This window comes from Heptranchias perlo, chromosome 3 (assembly GCF_035084215.1).
Source record: "Heptranchias perlo isolate sHepPer1 chromosome 3, sHepPer1.hap1, whole genome shotgun sequence".
NCBI classification, from domain to species: Eukaryota; Metazoa; Chordata; class Chondrichthyes; order Hexanchiformes; family Hexanchidae; genus Heptranchias; species Heptranchias perlo.
The window spans coordinates 99,300,538-99,321,195 of record NC_090327.1 but is presented as its reverse complement, the minus strand read 5'-3'; the positions used below and the strand labels follow the sequence as shown (position 1 = coordinate 99,321,195).

General features: G+C 39.3%; 1 protein-coding gene across 4 annotated transcripts in view; it reads left to right on the top strand.

The window, feature by feature from the left end:
- Window positions 1-20,658, top strand: part of LOC137318183 (upstream-binding protein 1-like) — a 73,939-nt gene that overhangs the window by 42,105 nt on the left and 11,176 nt on the right. For 3 of the 4 annotated variants that reach the window (XM_067981154.1, XM_067981144.1, XM_067981151.1), the window contains exons 7-10: window positions 454-564; window positions 13,922-14,019; window positions 14,220-14,274; window positions 19,393-19,486. In XM_067981154.1, the coding sequence (XP_067837255.1) occupies window positions 454-564; window positions 13,922-14,019; window positions 14,220-14,274; window positions 19,393-19,486 (358 nt within the window). Of the gene's footprint in view, window positions 1-453; window positions 565-6,364; window positions 6,473-13,921; window positions 14,020-14,219; window positions 14,275-19,392; window positions 19,487-20,658 lie in introns of all 4 variants that reach the window. The other variant, XM_067981157.1, reaches the window with a different exon arrangement.

Here is a 20,658-nt window from a genome sequence, read left to right as displayed (position 1 = left end):
TGGGATGTGATTTAATGGGCACTGGCACATGAACAGCCCACTAAAATGCTGCTTTTGATGAGTGAGTCTAGAATTAATTTTGGTAAGCTTTTAGATTGTGGGGAGGGGAGCATCACAGCTGAGCAAAATCCTGTCTTGCGCCGATGTCCATAATATATAAAAAATAGAAGGATCGCTGCTTTAAAAAAAGAAATCAGGGTGGTAAACTGTGGCTGCTTTATTTGCTTTCCTAGAACTGAGGCCTGTTATTGTCGTCACCACCATCTCCGCTGAGATCAGCCCACTCAGCACAAACTAGGGTTTGAATTTGGCGCCACCCTTGTACCACTCTACTTTACTGGTGTGTTTGCTTACTGAGTCAATGGGCAAACTGGAACTTCAGTTTTAATGCGATAGTTCTCTACCACATCATTTTGAGTTGCAGGATTTCATTTTTCCCCTCTGTTTTTCTAGCCAAAAGGAGCAGACAGAAAACAGAAAACAGATAGAGAAAAAATGGAGAAGCGAACAGCTCAAGAAAAAGAAAAGTATCAACCGTCATATGAAACAACAATCTTAACTGAGGTAAAATACAGGAAAGTATAGGTTAAGGAAGAACAATAAGAATGCAGGTAGCGCAGATGCAACTTTTCTTAAATCTTAAATGCAAGGACACTGGAAAAATGAGTCTGTCATTCTCTGGCAATCTGATTTATACAGAGCCTACAATTATTTTTCCTGTAAGTTGACAGGTTTTCAAAAAATGCAGTGGAGTTCTTATTATCATGTTGCTTTTTGTTTTACTTTACCCTCTCCATTTCATATTTTTATTTTCTCTGGTTCTGTAAATGTTCTTTTGTCCTTCTATTCCCTCGTCCCACTGAATGCAACAAGTCCTATTCAAGAGTTGGAAAGTAATTTACTAAAATAGGGAGGGAGAAAAGGCCATTTGGCCACTCAAACCCGCACTTTCCACCACCATGTGCAATTTACCCCTTTGTGGACTCTATCCTGAAGGATAAGTTCTGAAAATTTTCTAAAATAATTGAGCAAAACTGCAACTTATCTAGCAATTTCCCCCCTTTCTTCACAATATAACCATTCTATGTAACATAATCTGGAATCAAGTTCTTTGACCCAGCTTTGTAGGAACCGTTGTTCCACATAGTAGTTGTTGATTATTTTTATCTGCACTCCTTGATAGTCTTCAATCCCATTCCTAACTAAACATTTATCAGGATCATTTTGTAAAGATGTTTAAGCTTTTTCTGTGAACTCTGCTCCATATATCCACTGTTGTGGCAACATTTTCCTTTTATCCCTTGTTTGAAGTCTTTTAATTTTGTAATTATTTTCCACCTTCTTCATCGTGCAAGTTAAATAGCCTTCTTACATCTGCTATCTGTCTCAGTACTTTAAATATCTAAGTTGCATCACTTCTCATTCGTTCTGTCTCCAATAAAAACAAATTCTGTAATGAGTGCCTTTTTTCAGTCAATTTCCACCTCTCCTTCTGAAGGTGTAGATTAATAGAGTACATAACCATGGGCAGTGGCAGCCTATGGTGCCTTGCTAAAGTGGCTATTGTTCACACATTAACCTAGACAGTGAGACTAGTCTAGACGACTGTATCATAGAGGGCATTGCAACTGATCCTGTACATGCATACTTTCCAGCAGATATTCATAATGCAATGGAAAGTCTGGTTGAATTCTCCGTGCCCCCCCAGCCTGGAGCCACTAAGGCCAATTCTCATACCCAGGATGGTCATTTTTAGTTCATTCCAAATCGGACAGGGCAGGGGACTTTTTTTTAAAAAAAAAGCTTTGCATGTGAAGTAGGTCCACTCATATATTTGCACATTTTTTTAAAAAAAAACCTTGTAAAAACAATTTAAAAACTGAATTGCCATTCTGGTTCAGACCATCTAACGCAGCGCAGACTCTAATTTAACTGTGTATCTTCTGATCTATGCTTGGTACTATACTGGGTATAAGTGCCCCTTCACAACTTTGAGCCTTAATTCATGCGGTTGTCCGTATTTTCTGAACCGAATGTGGTACCAAGAAGCCCTAGTAAAATTGAAGTCAATGGGAATTGGGGAGAACTCTCCAGTGGCTGGAGTCATACTTAGCACAAAGGAAGATGGTAGTGATTGTTGGAGGCCAATCCTCTCAACCCCAGGTCATCGCTGCAGGAGTTGCTCAGGGCAGTGTCCTAGGCCCAACCATCTTCAGCTGTTTCATCCACTTCCCTCCATCATAAGGTCAGAAGTGGGGATGTTTGCTGATGATTGCACAGTATTCAGCTCCATTCACAACCCCTCAGATAATGAAGCAGTCTGTGCCTGCATGCAGCAAGACCTGGATAACATCCAGGCTTGGGCTGATAAGTGGCAAGTAACATTCGTGCCAGACAAGTGCCAGGCAATGACCATCTCCAACAAGAGAGAGTCTAACCACCTCCCCTTGACATTCAACGGCATTACCATCGCCCAAACCCCCACCATCAACATCCTGGGGGTCACCATTGACCCGAAACTTAATCGGACCAGCCACATAAATACTGTGGCTGCAAGATCAGGTCAAAGGCTGGGTATTCTGTGGCGAGTGGCTCACTTCCTGACTCCCCAAAGCCTTTTTTACTATCTACAAGGTGCAAGTCAGGCGTGTGATTGAATACTCTCCACTTGCCTGGATGAGTGCAGCTCCAACAACACTCAAGAAACTCAACACCATCCAGCACAAAGCAGCCTGCTTGATTGGCGTTCCATCCACCATCTCAAACATTCACTCCCTCCACCACTGGTGATCGTGGCTGCAGTGTGTACCATCTAGAAGAGGCACTGCAGCAACTCGCCAAGGCTTCTTCGACAGCACCTCCCAAACCCGCGACCTCTACCACCTAGGACAAGGGCAGCAGCTGCTTGGGAGCACCGCTGCTTGGGAGCACCACCACTTGCACGTTCCTCCCCAAGTCGCACGCCATCCTGACTTGGAAATATATCGCTGTTTCTTCATCATCGCTGGGTCAAAATCCTGGAACTCCCTACTTAACAGGAGAACCTTCACCATACGGACTGCAGAGGTTCAAGAAGGCGGCTCACCACCACCTTCTCAAGGGCAATTAGCGATGGGCAATAAACACTGGCCTTGCCAGCGACACCCACATCCCATGAATGAATAATAAAACCTTTTTTAGTGCATTAATATTTTTTTGCAAGGTAAGGTGTCCATTTCTAGGTTGCACTGTACCTAATGTGTTACTGATGAGTTGCACAGGATTAAAATAACTTGTTTTGACCTGCAGCTAAATGTCCTGAGATGCAACCTACTGCTTGGTTAACCTTAGTGATAACAGCTTCATGTTGACAGGATACTTAAGTGAACAGACAATAATCACATTCAAATCCCTCTCCAATACTACTTTGCCTAATGGATATTCATTAATTGTATACCTTTGTTTCCTGTTCCAACATCTATCACCATACATTTATATACAGATTAAAATCCATTCACCATAGCTTTGCCTCCTGCTTAATTGGCCCAAATCTCTCTGAATGCTGTTAATCTCCCCTACCTAATCACCTGCTCACCTAATTTGGTGTCATTAGTGCATTTTGTAATGGTACTAAATTTTGGTGTACTGATGTGCTGTGGCTTCTTTTGCCATTTTATTGTAGTCCCTGTTTTTGAAAAAACACTTAAAACTCAACTTGTACTATGTTTTTGTCTATTCTAGGTGGAAAATTCCTGACACATTTCCCTTTTGATTTCCCTCTCACTTGTACTGCCCACGTGTCCTCATTCACCAGTTCTCATTTTTACTTGATCGTTTGATTTAAGGAATTAATGCATTTTTCCTTTGTCTTATTCACTGTAATTATGTCCTATTCTTTTTTACTTTATTTTTCTTATTTTAAATCTATTACAATCTATTGCAGTGCAAATTGCCTTGAAAATGCTGTGTGATAATACACTGGCTCCACTATGTTTCAGAGTAGGAAAGTCAGGTTTGGTCTAATTGAAAGTTCTTGTGACTATTCCTGGCTGCTACAAATATGTATTGCCTTTTCATCTGGCTGCATCTAAAATATCAGTTTTGACAAGACACACAAAGAACTGCTGCGGAGGTATTGGAAGGAATTTGTCCTGTAATGTTAATCAACACTGGATACGAAGATGCTATGTGTCATCCCAGAAATGAAAGAAGATTAGTTCATTTTTCAGTCTGTGGGACTGAAGGTCTACATATTTTCTAAAGAAATTGCTGAAATACACGAGTTTACTTTCTTCATTTTACCAGTCGCTGACTTTGGATTTAGAGGGATGGCTAGTTTATCGAAGCTGCTGGAGAGGGAAAAGCTGTGGAAGTTTCTGAGCACAAAGTTACTTATGTGCGAACCTAGGCCATGTGAGTGACTTTACTGTGCATGCAATTGATGTACTGTACATAGAAGGGTGGCAAAACATCCTTATCAAGGATTTGATTATATGCCAAAGCTTACATTTGAGTTAAGGTGGCAGTTAATGAGGTTCCATAGGTGCAGGCAATGTGCTCCAGTGGTTGTCAGTATAATATAAAATATGAGAGAATCCTCTTTGTTTTATCCTTGGACTACTTGAGAATTGTTTTGTTGCTAGTAATATTGGATCTTCATGTTAAGTTTTGAAAAAGGAAGCCGTGAATATTATGCTATTGTAATTGTTTCAAGATTACTCAAGATGAAGTGTCTTTTAAAGATGTGGCTTTAAAACTAAGGATTCTGAAACTTGGAGTCCATTCTGGCTTCCATTTCTAATTTGCTATTGGATTCAAGGAATCCCAAAGTGTGAAAAGCATTACTAATGCTCTGCCTCCACTTGTGTTTTAATCAACTTTGAAAAAGTATATGCTATTAACTTAGGAGCAGATCATCAAACTGCACCATTAAAATGCAATTCTGTTGGCAGGTTTTCAAATTTGAGTGTCTGTTTGTTTTTTGTAGCATCTGATGTTAGCTGTCTAGTGGATGTCTATTTGGAATCCCTGTTGCTTTGAAGAAGCAAATAAATGAACACAGTTGTGGATGCATAAAGAATGAGCTACTGGGCTTCTGACATGTTAAACTATGGAATCGTATTGCTGAATTTTTGCATTTCACTTTTGGTGTGCAGCACCCTTTTATATTAGCCTTTCTATATTGGCAGTATTATGTTGGCTTGTACACTTCCACCATACGTTTGGAATGCTAGCTTGCAGCCATGTTAATTATCCTTGTCACTGTGTTCCACTACACTTTATCTGACCAAATGGATAAAGTGGATCTGCAGAAAGTATGATGTCTAAAAGAAATTGAAATGCTCACTCTCTAGTAAGTCACTGGGTAGCTTAGGAGGCAATAACACTTGGACTCCAAACCAGAAGGATGTGAGTTTGAGTCCAAGGGCTCTGAACTAAACCTCAGTGCATTGAAGCATATTAATTAGTTGGGCTTGTAGATGGACAAGATGCAAGGGAAGTGCTTTAATGAAAGAAAAAAACCTGACACTTGCACATCCCAGTTCAACTGTGCCTGCTATTGGGCTGAACATCATGGCACCAACAGCAGTATTAAAACATTACAAGGCTCGGACTCTTCCCTACCTGGCCAGGAGATGATCTGGGGTAGAGATTGATCTGGAAGGTGAGAAAATCTCAAGCAGAGTTTACAAATAACTTAAACCCAAGAGTGGAGACAGTTCTAACCCAATGCTGGAACAATTATGAGTTTGATAGTTGTGGTGTGTGCTGACTTGAGTATAAAGATGCACTGAACTCCATCAATGTTGATTGTACTTGGAAGAAAGTGTGCCTTTCATCACTGATTGTGAAGCACTCCAAAGCTTGGCAACTCACAAGAATCTTAACACCGGCGCAAAAGATTTTGAACTGTATCGAGACAAGTGAGCACTATAACTCGAAATGAACTTGCCCATTCCTGAAATCTTTCTAATGCCTTTAGAGCCCAGACATCAAACATTTTAAATTAAAAATCTAAACTTAGTGCATGTGCCATAAGTGGCTATTTGGGATGTCCAGAGTTCATTCGTTTTGAGGTGCATTTACATTGAATTATGCCAAAATAGAGCCAGATGCAAGAAAAAAGCATATCTTCTGTTGATGCTGGAATTCTGAGCCAGTTATATCTGTGAGTTAATGGCAGAACAGCCAAATATTTAGTTGGATCATGGCATCTGAAGAGTAAATTGAAGGTTCTGATGGATTCTGTTTGCCACGTGAAGGTTGAATTTTTAAAAAAAAGAAAATTCGTTAATGTTAAAGAAAAGCTTACACTGCTAGGTGTTGTGCTCATGATCTCATGATGTACTGTATAAATTGATCCTAGTCTTTGGTGTCTGTCCAGATGAGACTTGAGCCTATTATTGAAGATGCACTTGAACATGAGCAGAAAAAGTCCACCAAGCGGACTTTGCCAGCAGACTGCGGTGATTCTCTGGCAAAGCGAGGCAGTGTAAGGACTTCTGCTTACCTTTTCGTTGTACAAGACCGCTTGTGCAAGAATACAATCAAAGTGTTAGATATAGGATTAGCATTTACCTATGTATATCACTTACCTGTGTAAGGACTTAGTTTGGACATTTTATGCAAAACTTTTAACTCCTCTTCAGCCCTCAACCTTCCTAAATCTAACACTTGATACAGAAGCTCTTAATTCCTCAAAGGCCACAAAAATATGTATCTAGTACTTTACTTTTTAATCTGAATAGAGTTGATTTTCATAATATTTTACATGCTCAAATTGCAGTCAGTTTTAAAACAGTTTGAGATGGATTGTTCAGGGGGAAAGTACTAATGCGAGGTCTCTGCTGAAAGTTATTCATGAATTGTTTAATGTGGTACAAATGTTTTGTAGAAAAAAAACTCATTCTGTGAGCTGAGATTCATACAAATATATATTTTGGTTTTTGTGGCCTAAAGCGGTGAGACATTTTGCATAATTTAACAAGTGGGTAGTAGAATAATTCAAATTTGTATTTCATTGTGAAGAATGTATTCTACTTGGGCTATTTTTCTTCCTTCTACTTTTGATTTTTTTTCTTTGTCATCTTTCTTCACTTTTTTCTCCCTCACCTTTCAAATGCTGTGAGCTGTTTGCACTGTTAACCCTTTTCTACCTCACACTAGCTAAAATGTCCTTTGAGCAGAGATACGTTGTTTTTTCACATGTATTTTTTCTGAGAGGTGCTCGTCAAGTTATTGTGTGTATGTGTATCTTGTTCAGTGCTATCTTTTCACGAAGAATTCAGAACTCACTGGAATGCAAACTCCAGGTTTGAAACCGCTGTCTTTAACACAGAAAGCGCTATTCTTAATATCTAGTTTCTAACAATAACTTTTTTGTTCTGTCCGAATTGTAAGATAAACAAAATTAAGATGCAAGGTGGGGTGGTGGGGGGTATGGTAGCTTGATGGCTATGGTACTGGACTAGCACCCAGAGGTCATGAGTTCAAATGCCAACCTGACAAATTGTGAAACTGATTTCAACAAAGCTGGCACCAAAAAATGACTATGAAAGCTGCCGGCCAGCCATAAAACCCAACTGGTTCACTAAATTCATTCAGGGAAGGAATCTGTCTTGCATGTGATTCCAGTCTCTCGCTACGTGGTTGACTCTTGACTTCCTCGGGGTAACTAGGAATGGGTAATAAATACTGTACTGCACACATTCCAAGAACAATTAATAATAAATATAAGTTTTCACCTAACCTGCAGACATTACTGATTTGGAGGAGATAGTAATTTTTAAAGACAAGGAGCACATTGCTTGCTTGTCCTGGCTAAGATGCATGGAAAACCAAGAAATGTCCAATTATGGTAATTCAAATTCAGAGATTTCGTTAATATAGAATCTTTATAGGGATTTTTAATGGGTTTTTCAAAATTTGGAACAGGACTTCAAGATAACACTGCTTAAAGACGAAAGAAAGTCTATGGTGTTTTTTTCTTTTACTTCATCGTTCTTTTTACAGAAGAAAATAATGAACTCACTTTATTTGCATTTTTTGGAAGCTATCAGTTTTCCTTCCAACATGCAGAACCTTGAACAGAGTCTCTGTCTCTGCAAGGTGGCTTCGTGAAACTAAATATGAGGAATGCTTCTGAGCTCCCCAAGTCCAAGAAATATTGGGCCAGAATTTGCTGTAGCAGGGCATCTAACGATGTCTGCCGTTAGTTAGACTTGCCCCTGCACCCTTCAACTAAAAAAAAATTTTGCCCTCAAAGTTGCTGAAAGTGCGAGTTGATACTGGCACAGTGAGGAAAACAGGGTATCTGGGACCTGAGTGAACAGGGCAACCAACTGTATCTCCTTAACCAATAGAGATTTAAGGATTATGCAGTAAATGCAGGAAGGACTGAGAAGGAGGGTGAATTAAAGGGGGTGAATTCAATATCAAATCAAGTACAGAAAGAGAAATAGAGAGGGAAAAATAGATTGGATTAAGAGAGAGAAAAAGAGACAAAGGAAAAGTAAGAAAAAAAATTTAAAATTTGACATTTTTAAAATCTTCCTGAAAAATTCAAAATGTGAAGGAATGAAACTCCATGCTTGGAATAGTTAATTTTTGGTGCCAGAGAGGTTGGTTGGCAGTCGTTAACACTTGTCATGTCATTAAAAGGGTACTTACACTTGTAATGACAAGGCTTAACAATATGTGGCGAGTTTAATGGTCAAATACAGCAAGTTCCAAAAATAAAATGAAGATGCTAGGGCGAGATGCCGTTTTCACGAAGCAACTCGGACAGCAACTTTTGAATATACATTTAACCGTCCATCTGCTCCTCGCCTGAAGTTGCTGTACTATTTATCCATAAATAATGGTGAGCGCCATTAGCCTTGCCGTTATTTTGACAGCAAATTCTGGCCCAAATCTTGCTGGGAGTGGGGCATCTCGCGGCATGTGCCGTTCGACTTCTTCCTGCATCCTTCAGCTTGAAAATTTTTTGTCCTGCGAGTTGCTGGAAGTGCGATGTGATTTTGGGAGGGAGTGGGGCATCTGAGACCTTCGCGAACGACAGAACCAACAGTCTATCTCCTTAACCATTGAGTGTGAAGGATTGAGAAAGAAACAGGAACGATGGAGAATGAGGGTGAATTAGAGTCGTCAGGTACAGAAAGAGAAATAGAGAAGGAAAGAAAGATTGCATTGAGAGAGAGAGAGAAAGGAAAAAGACAAAGGAAAAGTAAGAATTTACTATATGCAGGAATGAGACTCAACAGTTTAAATTGTTCCATTTCTGTGCCGAAGTGGTTGATTGGTATTGCACCCATTAACAATTGTCACGTCATTGAGTGCTTATGCAGTTAGGTACAAGCACTAACTTTCTGTGGCGAGTTTAATGGACAATTAATGTGCAAATGCAGCAAGTTCTTAAAAAGAAAATAACGGAGAGGTTGAGGGCAAGCTGCCGTTTCTGCAAGGCAAGCGGTGGAGCGACATAAATCGACCAAGTTAATGGCAATTTGCAACTCACGGCGTATCTCCTTCGCCTGAACTTTCTGGCCGATTTGCACATTAAAAACAGTGTCCGTTGTGAACTCGCCGTTATCTTTCCAGCAAGATTTGGGCCAGTATATTAGGCTGGGAGCATGATTCTACATAGAATGTATAGCACAGAAACAGGCCATTCGGCCCAACAGGTCCATGGCAATGTTTATGGTCCACATGAGCCTCCTCCCACCATCTTCATCTAACCCCATCAACATATCCTTCTATTCCTTTATCCCTCGTGCTTATCTAGCCTCCCCTTAAATGCATCTATGCTGGTCGCCTCAACTACTCCTTGTGGTAGCGAGTTCTATATTCTAACCACTCTCTGGGTAAAGAAGTTTCTCCTGAACTTCCTATTGGATATATTAGTGGCTATCTCATATATATGGCCCCTAGTTCTGGTCTCAGCTGCAAATGGAAACATCTCTACATCTACCCTATCAAACCCTTTTAATAATCTTAAAGACCTCTGTTAGGTCGCCCCTCAGTCTTCTCTTTTCGAGAGAAAAGAGCGCCAGCCTGTTCAATCTTTCCTGATAGGTATAACCTCTCAGTTCTGGTATCATCCTAGTAAATCTTTTTTGCATCTTCTCCAGTGCCTCTACATCCTTTTTATAGTATGGAGACCAGCGCTGTTCACAGTCCAAGGTTTCACAACCAAGGTTCTATACAAGTTTAATATAACTTCCCTGCTTTTCAATTCTATCCATCTAGAAATGAACCTCAGAGCTATTTTTGCTTTTTTAAGGCCTTATTAATCCGTGTCGCTACTTCTAGTGATTTGTGTATCTGTATCCCCAGATCCTTCTTCCCCATTTAGGTTCTTATTTTCCCAGGAGTATGTGGCCTCCTTATTGTTCCTGCCAAAATGTACCACCTCACACTTGTTTTGAAATTCATTTGCCAATTACATGCCTATTTTGCAAGTTTATTACTGTTCTGTATTTTGTTGCAATTCACCTCAGTATTAACTATATCCCAATTTGGTGTCGTCCGCAAATTTTGAAATTGTGCTTCCGATTCCCGAGTCCAAATTGTTTATGTAAATCGTGAACAGCAGTGGTCTCAACACCGATCCTTGTAGAATACTACTTCTCAGCTTTTTCCAGTCTGAGTAACTTCCTTTAACCCCTACTATCTGTTTTGTTTTGTAGCCAGCTTGCCATCCATTCTGCTACTTGAGTGAATCTACCATGCGGTATCTTATCGAAGGTCTTTTGAAAATCCAAATATATTACATCTACTTCATTACCCTTGTCTACCCTTACTACTTCAAAGCATTCAATAAGGTTGCTCAAGCATGACCTTTCCTTTTGAAATCCGTCCTATTCGTTATTTTCGGTTTCTAGATGTTTTTCTATTATATTTGAGTAAAGATTTCATTATCTTTCCTACCACTGACGCTAAGCTAATTGGTCTATTGCTCCCTGGACTTGTTCTATCTCCCTTTTTAAATATAAGAATCACATTAGCCGCCTGCCAGTCCTCTGACACTATCCCCTTTTCTGATGAATTTTTATACAAAAATGTAATAGTGCCTCTGCTATCTCTTCCCTAACTTCTTTTAATATGTGCAGATGCAATCCATCCGGACCAGGGGTGTTATCCTCTTGAATAGTTTATCAATTATCTCCCCCCTTTATATCTTAAATGTCTCTACGTCTTTTTTGATCTCTTCTAATGTCATCGCCATGATTGTGTGGTTGGACAGCTCTGGATATCTCTCCGGCCAGCTTTAAGTGGCTGTTTAAGATGCAATTGCTTTGGCATGCTTCATTTAATTGATGTCCTGGAGACATGTACTTAAGGGACTCTGTAGCAGAAAAATTTCCATTTTCCAAAAATGCCAAATTTAAGATGGGTTTCTCATTCTCCTTTTGTAAGAAGGAGTACTTTGAATTAAAAAAGTACTTCCCATTGTCACCCTTCCTCTTTTAAGCTGCATTATCTTATCTTTCAATTTTTGCTTTAGAATTCTGATGGAACGAAAAGCATAGTGAGAATCTGCACGAAACAGTACATACCATAGTTGAAGAAACATTTCCCCAAATGTTTTCTTGTGTGCCATTTTCATAGTCTTGCAATAATAATCTCTGTTGGATTTGATACTAGGCTGAAAATGAATGAAACTTATGGCTAATGAATACATAAGCAGAATAATCTTTAATTCAGGGTTTCTGAATCTAGGATTACATGTGTGTTTTTGTTCATATGAAGCTGGAAAGAAAAAATCTGGTAAGATCGGTTCTGCCCTGCAAAAGTGTCCCTCTTATTGACAGATTATGGACCATCTTTGCTGTCCATGGAGCTGACAGTGTCGTGGGAAAGAGAAACAGGAAGGATCCAAAGCAGGAGAAGGAAAAGAGAAATAAATAACTATTCCCATCATTCTATGATAATTTCTTAAACCAAATTGGAGCAGAGCCTATGATGGCTTCTCTTTTCTTGAAAAGTTGCTTTGTACAATGATGCATACCGTTTGTTCTGGCTAAAGTGCTATATGTTGCAGAGAAATAGCTTTGAAGAATATTGTAGAAGTATGCAATCTTTCTTGTTCACCTCATAGGACTTTCAGTTTCTCTGTCTGTCAAAGGTCGCAGTTGATAGCCCTCTTTTCTCTGCCAGACAGTTGAGTTCAAATCCCACTCCAGGACTTGCACTCATTATCATGGCTGACACTTCAGTGCCATACCGAGGGAGTGCTGCATTTTCCGAGGTACCATTTATTGGATGAGATTTTAAACAGTCTATCTGTTCAGATGGATATTAAAGATTCCATGGCACTGTTCAAAGAAGAGCAATGAGTTCTCATCCTGGCCGACATCCTTCAACCAACGCCACCAAAAAACCCCAGATTAACTGTTTGTTAAATCTCATTTGCTGTCTGTGAATCTTGCTGTGTGCCAAATTGGCTGCCAAATTTGCATACATTGACTGTAATTGGAAAAGAATTCACTGGTTTTGAAGCACTTTTGGTCTTTCTCGGAATGTGATGAGGGTCTATGGAAATGCAAGTTTGTTTTTTCTGAACACACATTTTACACACACAAACTTTCAGAATAGTCCAACTCAATGATTTGCATTTGAAGATTTGTACTCATTAAGGCAAAGGAGGAAAATGCTGCGGAACTGGTTCTTTTTTGTGTGTGACTCCCAGGTTAGACCCAGCGGAATGGGGCAGTTGCTTTGTTCTGATAATTTCCCATAACCCCAATTTAGAACATAGAAATAAGAACAGGAGTAGGCCATTTGAGCCCTTGAGCCTGCTCCGCCATTCTCTAAGATCATGCTGATCTTCTACCTCAACTTTAGAACAGTTCTCCTTACTGAACCAATATTGTGTTTCAGCTTCACATGCCAGTTGTTCCTGCAGTCTCTCTAAGCAATATTGCAACATTGTGCTAAATTACATGCAGTTTTGTGCTGTGGAAATGATGGGAATGTCCAAACTCACTTAAAATGGGGCTTGTGGTGCTAACTTCCAACCCAAGCCCTGGAAGTGAAAAGTAGTGTGCCAGCCCCGGGACAGTCTGGCTCATTACTTTTTCCTAGAAATTGGGATCCTGGGAGAAAGTTTATGCATCTCTGGCCTCAATTTTTGACTGTACTGCCTGGTTTCATATTAGTTAGTGTAGTTTAACTGGTTTTGTAACATTGTCATATGAGTTGACTACTATTCAGTATTGGACTAAAATTCAGTTTTTTTTCCTTGTAAACAAAAAATCATATTTCCCATGTTCAATTTGAGTTCTGTAAATCTACCATTTCTAGTTTTACACCAACATCGGCATCAAACGATCTGTGGAAATTGAGGAAAATAAATATAATGAAAAGCAACTAACTTAATAGCTTATCATGGCTTAACAAGGAATTGTATTTTTGCAGTTTCTATCCTGTCGCGTGCGAGAGTTAGAGTAATCATTCTGTGCTAAACGATACTAAAACCATTTCATCCGGAAATTAAACTACAGAATAGTGTTTTCATTACCTCAGTTCTTGAGGTTTGCTTACATGTTTGATGTAAGATCCCGTGATTGAAATTAAGATAATGCAGCAAGACCATTGCGGGCGTTTTACTAAATGTCTTCTACAACTTCGCAGCACATTATTTGTGTTAATACATGCTTAGTTTGAAATTTGCCCCTTCGCTTACCTGGTTCATTTTTCTGATTATGCTGCGGCAATTTTTCATGGTGCCTCCAAAGGCAGACAATTTGATATGTTCATTTGGCTGTCTTTAGTGACTTATCATTTGCATATGGAAGTATGTTCAATTCTCCGTTGTTCTGCTTTCCTCCAACTCCTAATGCATAAATCCACGATTAATTTATACCTAATAGGGAGCTTTTTTTCATGTTTTTATAAAGAATTTGAAGTCCTAATCTTTTCCCTTTTTTTAATACTACAGTGCTCCCCTTGGCCAGATAATGCATACATGAACAGCAGTCCTTCTACCACTCCAGCATTTACTTCTGGACAAGTCAGTACTTACAGTGTTCCTGACAGGTACAGTGATGTTGATATAGTTTAATGTAGTTGCATTAAGACTTGATAAATGTAAGCATCTGTCCTGATTGTTTAACACATAAAAGTCAAAATTCCTATTCAGGACTTGGGCAGTACAGATTTATAGTAGTAAGATCTTTTTCCTTATTTAAAAATGCGTGAAGTTGGAACTGCAACTCATAAATGCTGTTGTTTTGCAGTAACTCTTCTTCACCAAATCATCAAGGAGAAGGGACACCACAGTTTGTAGTGGAGGTATGTGTCTCCCCACAGCAGTAAAGCTAGAGGATTACTTCTGGTGGGCAATGCACAGTTTACCTTTATCAAAAGTAAAACTATTATTTTTTTGGTTACGGAAACGATATCCAGTCCTATTTTGAGGCATTAAATTATTCAACTCTGCACAGCATGGAATAGATTTGCTCATGGAGTCTGGGATAAGATCTGTGATCTTTTAAAATAAATTGGATTAGTTATGATTGAAAACTGCTTCCTTTTCTGTTTTGCCATACTCCTGCCCAACAGGAATATTATATTGCTCAATGTCCTGCAAAAAAATGTTGCTGAGAATATAAAAGTGTTAATTCATTTGAAAGTGTTCAACTCTTGACACAAATTAAGTATTTCTGCACTAAGTGTAACTGCATTAGATTTTTAAAAGTTTATTCTGAGACTGTAGGAATGAAGAAATATCTATGTTCTGCAAATCAGTATTTGAAATTTTTGTTGCTTTCACAGGCATTCTAAATAAAATAAACATTGAGGTGCCCCACCCCTGTTCCCCAGTTAGACATGGTATCTGTCCAGTGAACAGACCCACAGAAATTAAAATGAATTGTAAATGTGTTTACGCAATTGGTTCATCTAGTTGAGTAAATGTAAATCTAGTAGGGCCCAGATATACTTTCTGATCTGCAGTTTGTGCTTTATTTAAAAGTGGGGTGGTTGAAAGAGAACAAATCATGCTCTAGCTGTGCAGCAGATGTAAGACATTTAGCGATGTGGCTATCTGTTGTGCAGAAGTTCTAATGGTAACACTGAAAAAGAAATGCTCCTGTGTTGGCTTAGAATAGTGATCCCTGGAGCCTGTTGGCATGTGTGCTTAAATGAGTCTCCTGTTTGCAAGCACAGAACGAAGATTAAAATGGGGCTGAATTCAGCAGCTGTTATCCAACGGATCTGGAGACCCAAACTTTGGGACAAAGGAGGAAAATAGGCCCTTATGGTATAGAATGACTTTTCAATATTCATAAGGATTAGAGAAAACATACCAAACCAGAGCTGCATTCCATGAGATGCTTTGGTAGTGAAAAATCTTATTTTAGAATTGCTTTATAACACATAATAATTAAACAATATTGCATAATATGAAGTAACGCCATATTAAAACTATATCTACATAATGTATATGCATTTTCAGCCTTTATGGTTTAATTGTTTGGTGGTTGGGAGCCTATGTTTTGCTCTATGGAGAATTCATACCTACTTTATAATTGCAAAGGGTGGAATTTAATAGACTCCAAATAGGAAAACCCCTTAGTTGGTTTCATATTAAACCAGATCTACCACGTACCTGTGGCACTGTAATCCCTGGCAGATTCATGATATAAGAACATACTTACACCACTTATATCTTATGTCAGATGTGGGACACCTGCTTATGTCCCACATCTGACTCTCCCTTGGTGAGGTTTCCCAGCTTTTATTCGCAGCTCAGCTTATACTCACAGTTTATAAATTTTAAATTAAAGTTGAAGTAAATGTAACAAAATACTGTGCATTTGCGTAGAACTTTTCAAAGATTTCATTGTGTATAAAGTTTAAATTCACATGGCAAGAGCAGGAACAGCATTTGAGTTAGATTTTTCAGAAGCTATTTGGTAAAGCTTCACTCTTTAAAGAGGGCCAAGGTTCAGAATAATAGAAAGCAGAAGGTGAGGTAGTAAATGGGAAAAGTTTTGAATGGAAACAGTGACTAGTAGGTTTTCACAAGGAACTTAAGTTCTTGGTCTCTTACTGTTCACATTATTCATAAAGACTTGAAAGAGAGTACTATTTATAATATATTTTCAATGATACCAAGCTATGAGTCCAGGTGGTAAATTTCAGAGAGATCTGGACCAATTAAATATATGTGAAAAGGAATGGAAGATAGATTTTAATGTGGATAAGTGTAAGGTAAAACCTGCTGGAGGAGGAAATAGCATGTGTAGATCTTCATTACCTCAAGTCTTCTCCAGTGCCCTTCCAGCTGGCTTCCCTACATCAACCCATCACAAGCTTCAACTCATTCGAAATATCACAGCCCATGTCCTCGTCCAAATGTAATCACGCCATCTCCTCCAAGCTGTACTGGCTCTCTGTCCCGCCCTGTTGATTTCAAAATTCTCATCTTGCTTTTAAATATGTTTCCTTGCCCCACCCTATTGCAGTGATGATCCCCTGCATACACCACCTGCTGCTCTAACAGCAAACTTTTCCTTGCTCCCTGCTCCTCCCCTCCACCATCAACATAGAGTACAGTAGCCTAATGGTCATGGTACTGGACCAGCAAACCAGAGGTATTGAGTTCAAATCCCACCTTGGCACGTTGTGAAAATTCAATAAATCTTTTCGTTTGTGGGTTAGTGCCAGACAATGACCACGAAATCTGCCAGAATGTTGTAGAAACACAACTGGTTCACTAATGTCCTTCAGGGAAAGAAACCTGCCACCCCTGCCTGGTCTGGCCTACATACAACTCAGTCCCAAACTGCGAGGTTGACTCTTAATGCCTTCAGTTGCTCACATCCCAAGAACAAATATTTGGGCAAAGATTTTTAAAAAATTTTGGCTGTCTTGCCACCTCTCCCTGCTTTCAAACACTTTCTCAAAGTCGTCCTCTTCAACTGTACCTGGGGTTCCCCAGTCTAACCGCTCCATGCCCCTTCCCTTTGTCATATCCCTTTCCTTCGTACAACAAAGTGCCCTGAGACATTGTCCTCCACGTGAGGAATATTATATAAAAGCAAATTGTTGTTAAAAGTGTGTTCATTAGGAAAGAAGCAGAGAATTTTGGGCTGACTACTGATCAAGTTCCTGGGCCATGTGAACTTGCCATCAAATGCAGTCAAAAACCAGGATCTTTCTTGAGGGCAGTGGACTGAGCCGAAATAAGTTATAACTTCGCACAGACCACTGTTGAGGCTATATTTAAAATATTGTGTGCAATTCCAGACACACTACCTTCAAAAAGACATTGGTATGTAGGAGGTGGTTCAGAAAAAAACAACAGTGATGATTCTTGTGCTTAAGGCTCCAAGTTATAAGGAACCATGTGAAATTTAGTTTGTTTACATTGAAGAAAAGATTGAGGGGAGACATGATTCAAGTTTTTAAAATACTTAGACTCATAGATGATGTAAGAAGACTATCCATGAGCACAGACCTGGAGGAGATTTAAAACTGAACTTCAAATGGCACTAAATATTAGAAGAAATGTTTTTCCCTCACAGAGTAGTGGATCTGTAAAATAGCTTCCCAGCAAAAAGGGTTGAGGCTGAGACACAAGATGCATGATAATTACAAATGGGAAGGCTATTTGGCCCATATTCATTCTTCTGTCCAAAAGCATCTACTGCAGTATCCAATTGTTTCTTGAGGGACTCTGTTAACTCCTTCGAAAAGTTGGGTAAACATTTGGATGGGACTGGGAGTGAATGATATAGGGATAGGTAAGACAATCACTGACCACAATGGTTCCTCTATGACTGGGAGGAGAGATGAGGGTTGTCTGAATTATATCAGTCAGGATTAAATAATGAGTGGGTGAATAATCTGCAAGTTTGATGACATTTGACTATCAGGAAGTATTTATGCAGAAGTTTCTCTTGGGGGTTAATTGGGTGGATAGAGTTTCCGATGGGTTTGATTGTAGATGGTATGTGGTAGTGGATTTGATGGGCTGAATACGCTTGCTCTGTGCTTTCTCATGTTTCCCATTCTTTTAACAATAAAAGAACCATATGGTTGTAGGTGATCTTTAAATCTATAAAAAGACACAAAAGTAACATGTCAGAATTTAGCTGTGCTATAAATAGAGCCTCAGCTGCCTCATCAATTTCTCCCTGTTACCAGCCCTTTTTTGCACCCAGCTAGGTACAGCAGTGTAGTGGTTGTTATTGGATTAGTAATCCAGATGACTGGACTAATAATCCTTAGACCGTGAGTTCAAATCTCTCCGTGACAGTTTGAGAATTTGAGTTCCATTTTTAGAAAAAACTGCAAATAAAAAGCAAATATCAGTAAAAGCGATCACAGATCTGTTGGATTGTTGTAAAAATCCAACTGGTTCACTAATGTCCTTTAGGGAAGGAAATCTGTTCTTGCCCAGTTTGGCCTATATGTTTCTGCAGTCCCATACAAACATGCTTGTCTGTTAACTGCCATCTGAAGCCACTTAGTTGTATCAAAAAAAACTGCACCATCTTCCCAAGGGCAACTAGGGATGGGCAATAAATGCTGGCCTTGCCAGTATGCCCCTATCCCGAGAAAGGGAAAAAAAAGTTTCTCCCAATGAATACTGCATGTTCTAAATCTGAATTGCACCGACACCAGTTTTCTAACGCCTATTGATTTACAGATTGTCAACCTATATGCATACCACATATTGCACCATTTTGTCCCTTGCGCATTTCTACCTCCTTAATCAGATGGCTTTGCAAAAGCTATGAATTGTGCTGTGCTCAGCTTTTGCATTTCAAATGCTTAAAGTACCAGAATTAACAATCCACTAGTATAGTAAGCAATAAGTTTTTGATATTTAACATTGCATGTTTCTCCCATTGTTATAATGTGGTGGTGAGCATAAGTTACATCACCAGAAAGTACTGGGTTCATGGCACTTTAAACAGACAAGGTGATGCAATGTTGTAATGTTAAGTTCTAATTCGCAATGGGGAAAATTTGAATAGTACTTCTAAAATTTAGATCACCAGGCGAGTGTTGTAAATGCTGGCACTTCAAGCAGAAATAGCCACCAGTTTAATTAGCTGCCACTACACTTAGCTGTCTCTCCTTTCTGGGCAAAAAGTGAGCTGAGACATGTACAGTGGCATGTAACAACCTTTAGAGGTTACATAAAGTAACATTCTTAAAAAAATTAAAATACCAGAAAATTCTAAACAGCACTGTTTTTATACGGTATTTTTAAAAATGGAAGGGATATTTTTAGAATATTAAGATATTCTCCAACACAGGAGTAATTTGCTGTAGAAATTGGTTGGGCTTGCCCCAGAAATTGGCATTGTGGTGCTGCAGAATTCTTGGAGCCCTGACTGTAAAGTTTAATGAAATGTCACCTTTTTGTACATATAACTTTTTCCCCTCCTCCAGCAACTGTGTCCAACAGCTACAATACAGGAGGCACAGCAATGGTTGCACAAGAATAGATTCTCAACATATGCAAGATTATTTTCAAACTTCTCAGGTACTGACTGCTGTTCTTTCCACTTCCAAAAAAATGTAGTTTATCATCATAAAGTGATACCAGATGGTATAACTGATCTGTTAAATAAGATTTTAAGACAATTCTGGAACAATGTTAGTTTGCGGATTTGAGTTCTCACTCTTGACTGTGATGCTTTGGAAAAGCTAAATGGACGCCCGTTCTTACAGAGGGGGATTAAAAAAAAACTGCCCAAATTCTAGCAGCCTGCTGAGTTGCGGAGAGCAATTAGCCTGCCTTCTTAGCTATACTATGAGAGTCTTGATGGTACTAGTGCTAGGGAAATTAATGGGGCTAAAGGCTGACAAATCCCCAGGGCCTGATAATCTACATCCCAGAGTACTAAAGGAAGTGGCCCTGGAAATAGTGGATGCATTGGTGATCATCTTCCAAAATTCTATTGACTCTGGAACAGTTCCTACAGATTGGAGGGTGGCAAATGTAACCCCACTATTTAAAAAAAAAAAGGAGGGAGAGAAAAAAAACAGGGAATTACAGACTAGTTAGCCTAACATCAGTAGTGGGGAAAATGCTAGAGTCTGTTATAAAAGATGTGATAACAGAACACTTGGAGGGCATTAATGGGATTGGACAAAGTCAGCATGGGTTTATGAAAGGGAAATCATGCTTAACAAATCTACTGGAGTTTTTTGAGGATGTAACTAGTAGAATAGATAAGGGAGAACCAGTGGATGTGGTGTACTTGGATTTTCAGAAGGCTTTTGAAAGGTCCCACACAAGAGGTTAGTGTGCAAAATTAAAGCACATGGGATGGGGGGAATATACTGGCATGGATTGAGAATTGGTTGACAGACAGGGAACAGAGAGCAGGAATAAACGGGTCTTTTTCCGGGTGGCAGGCAGTGACTAGTGGGGTACATCAGGGATCAGTGCTTGGGCCCCAGCTATCCACAATATGTATCAATGATTTGGATGAGGGAGCTAAATGTAACATTTCCAAGTTTGCAGATGACACAAAGCTGGGGTGGAATGTGAACTGAGAGGAGGATGCAAAGAGGTTCCAAAGTGATTTAGACAAGTTGGGTGAGTGGGCAAGAACATGGCAGATGCAGTATAGTATGGATAAATGTGAGGTTATCCACTTTGGTTGCAAAAACAGAAAGGCAGATTATTATCTGAGTGGTGATGACACA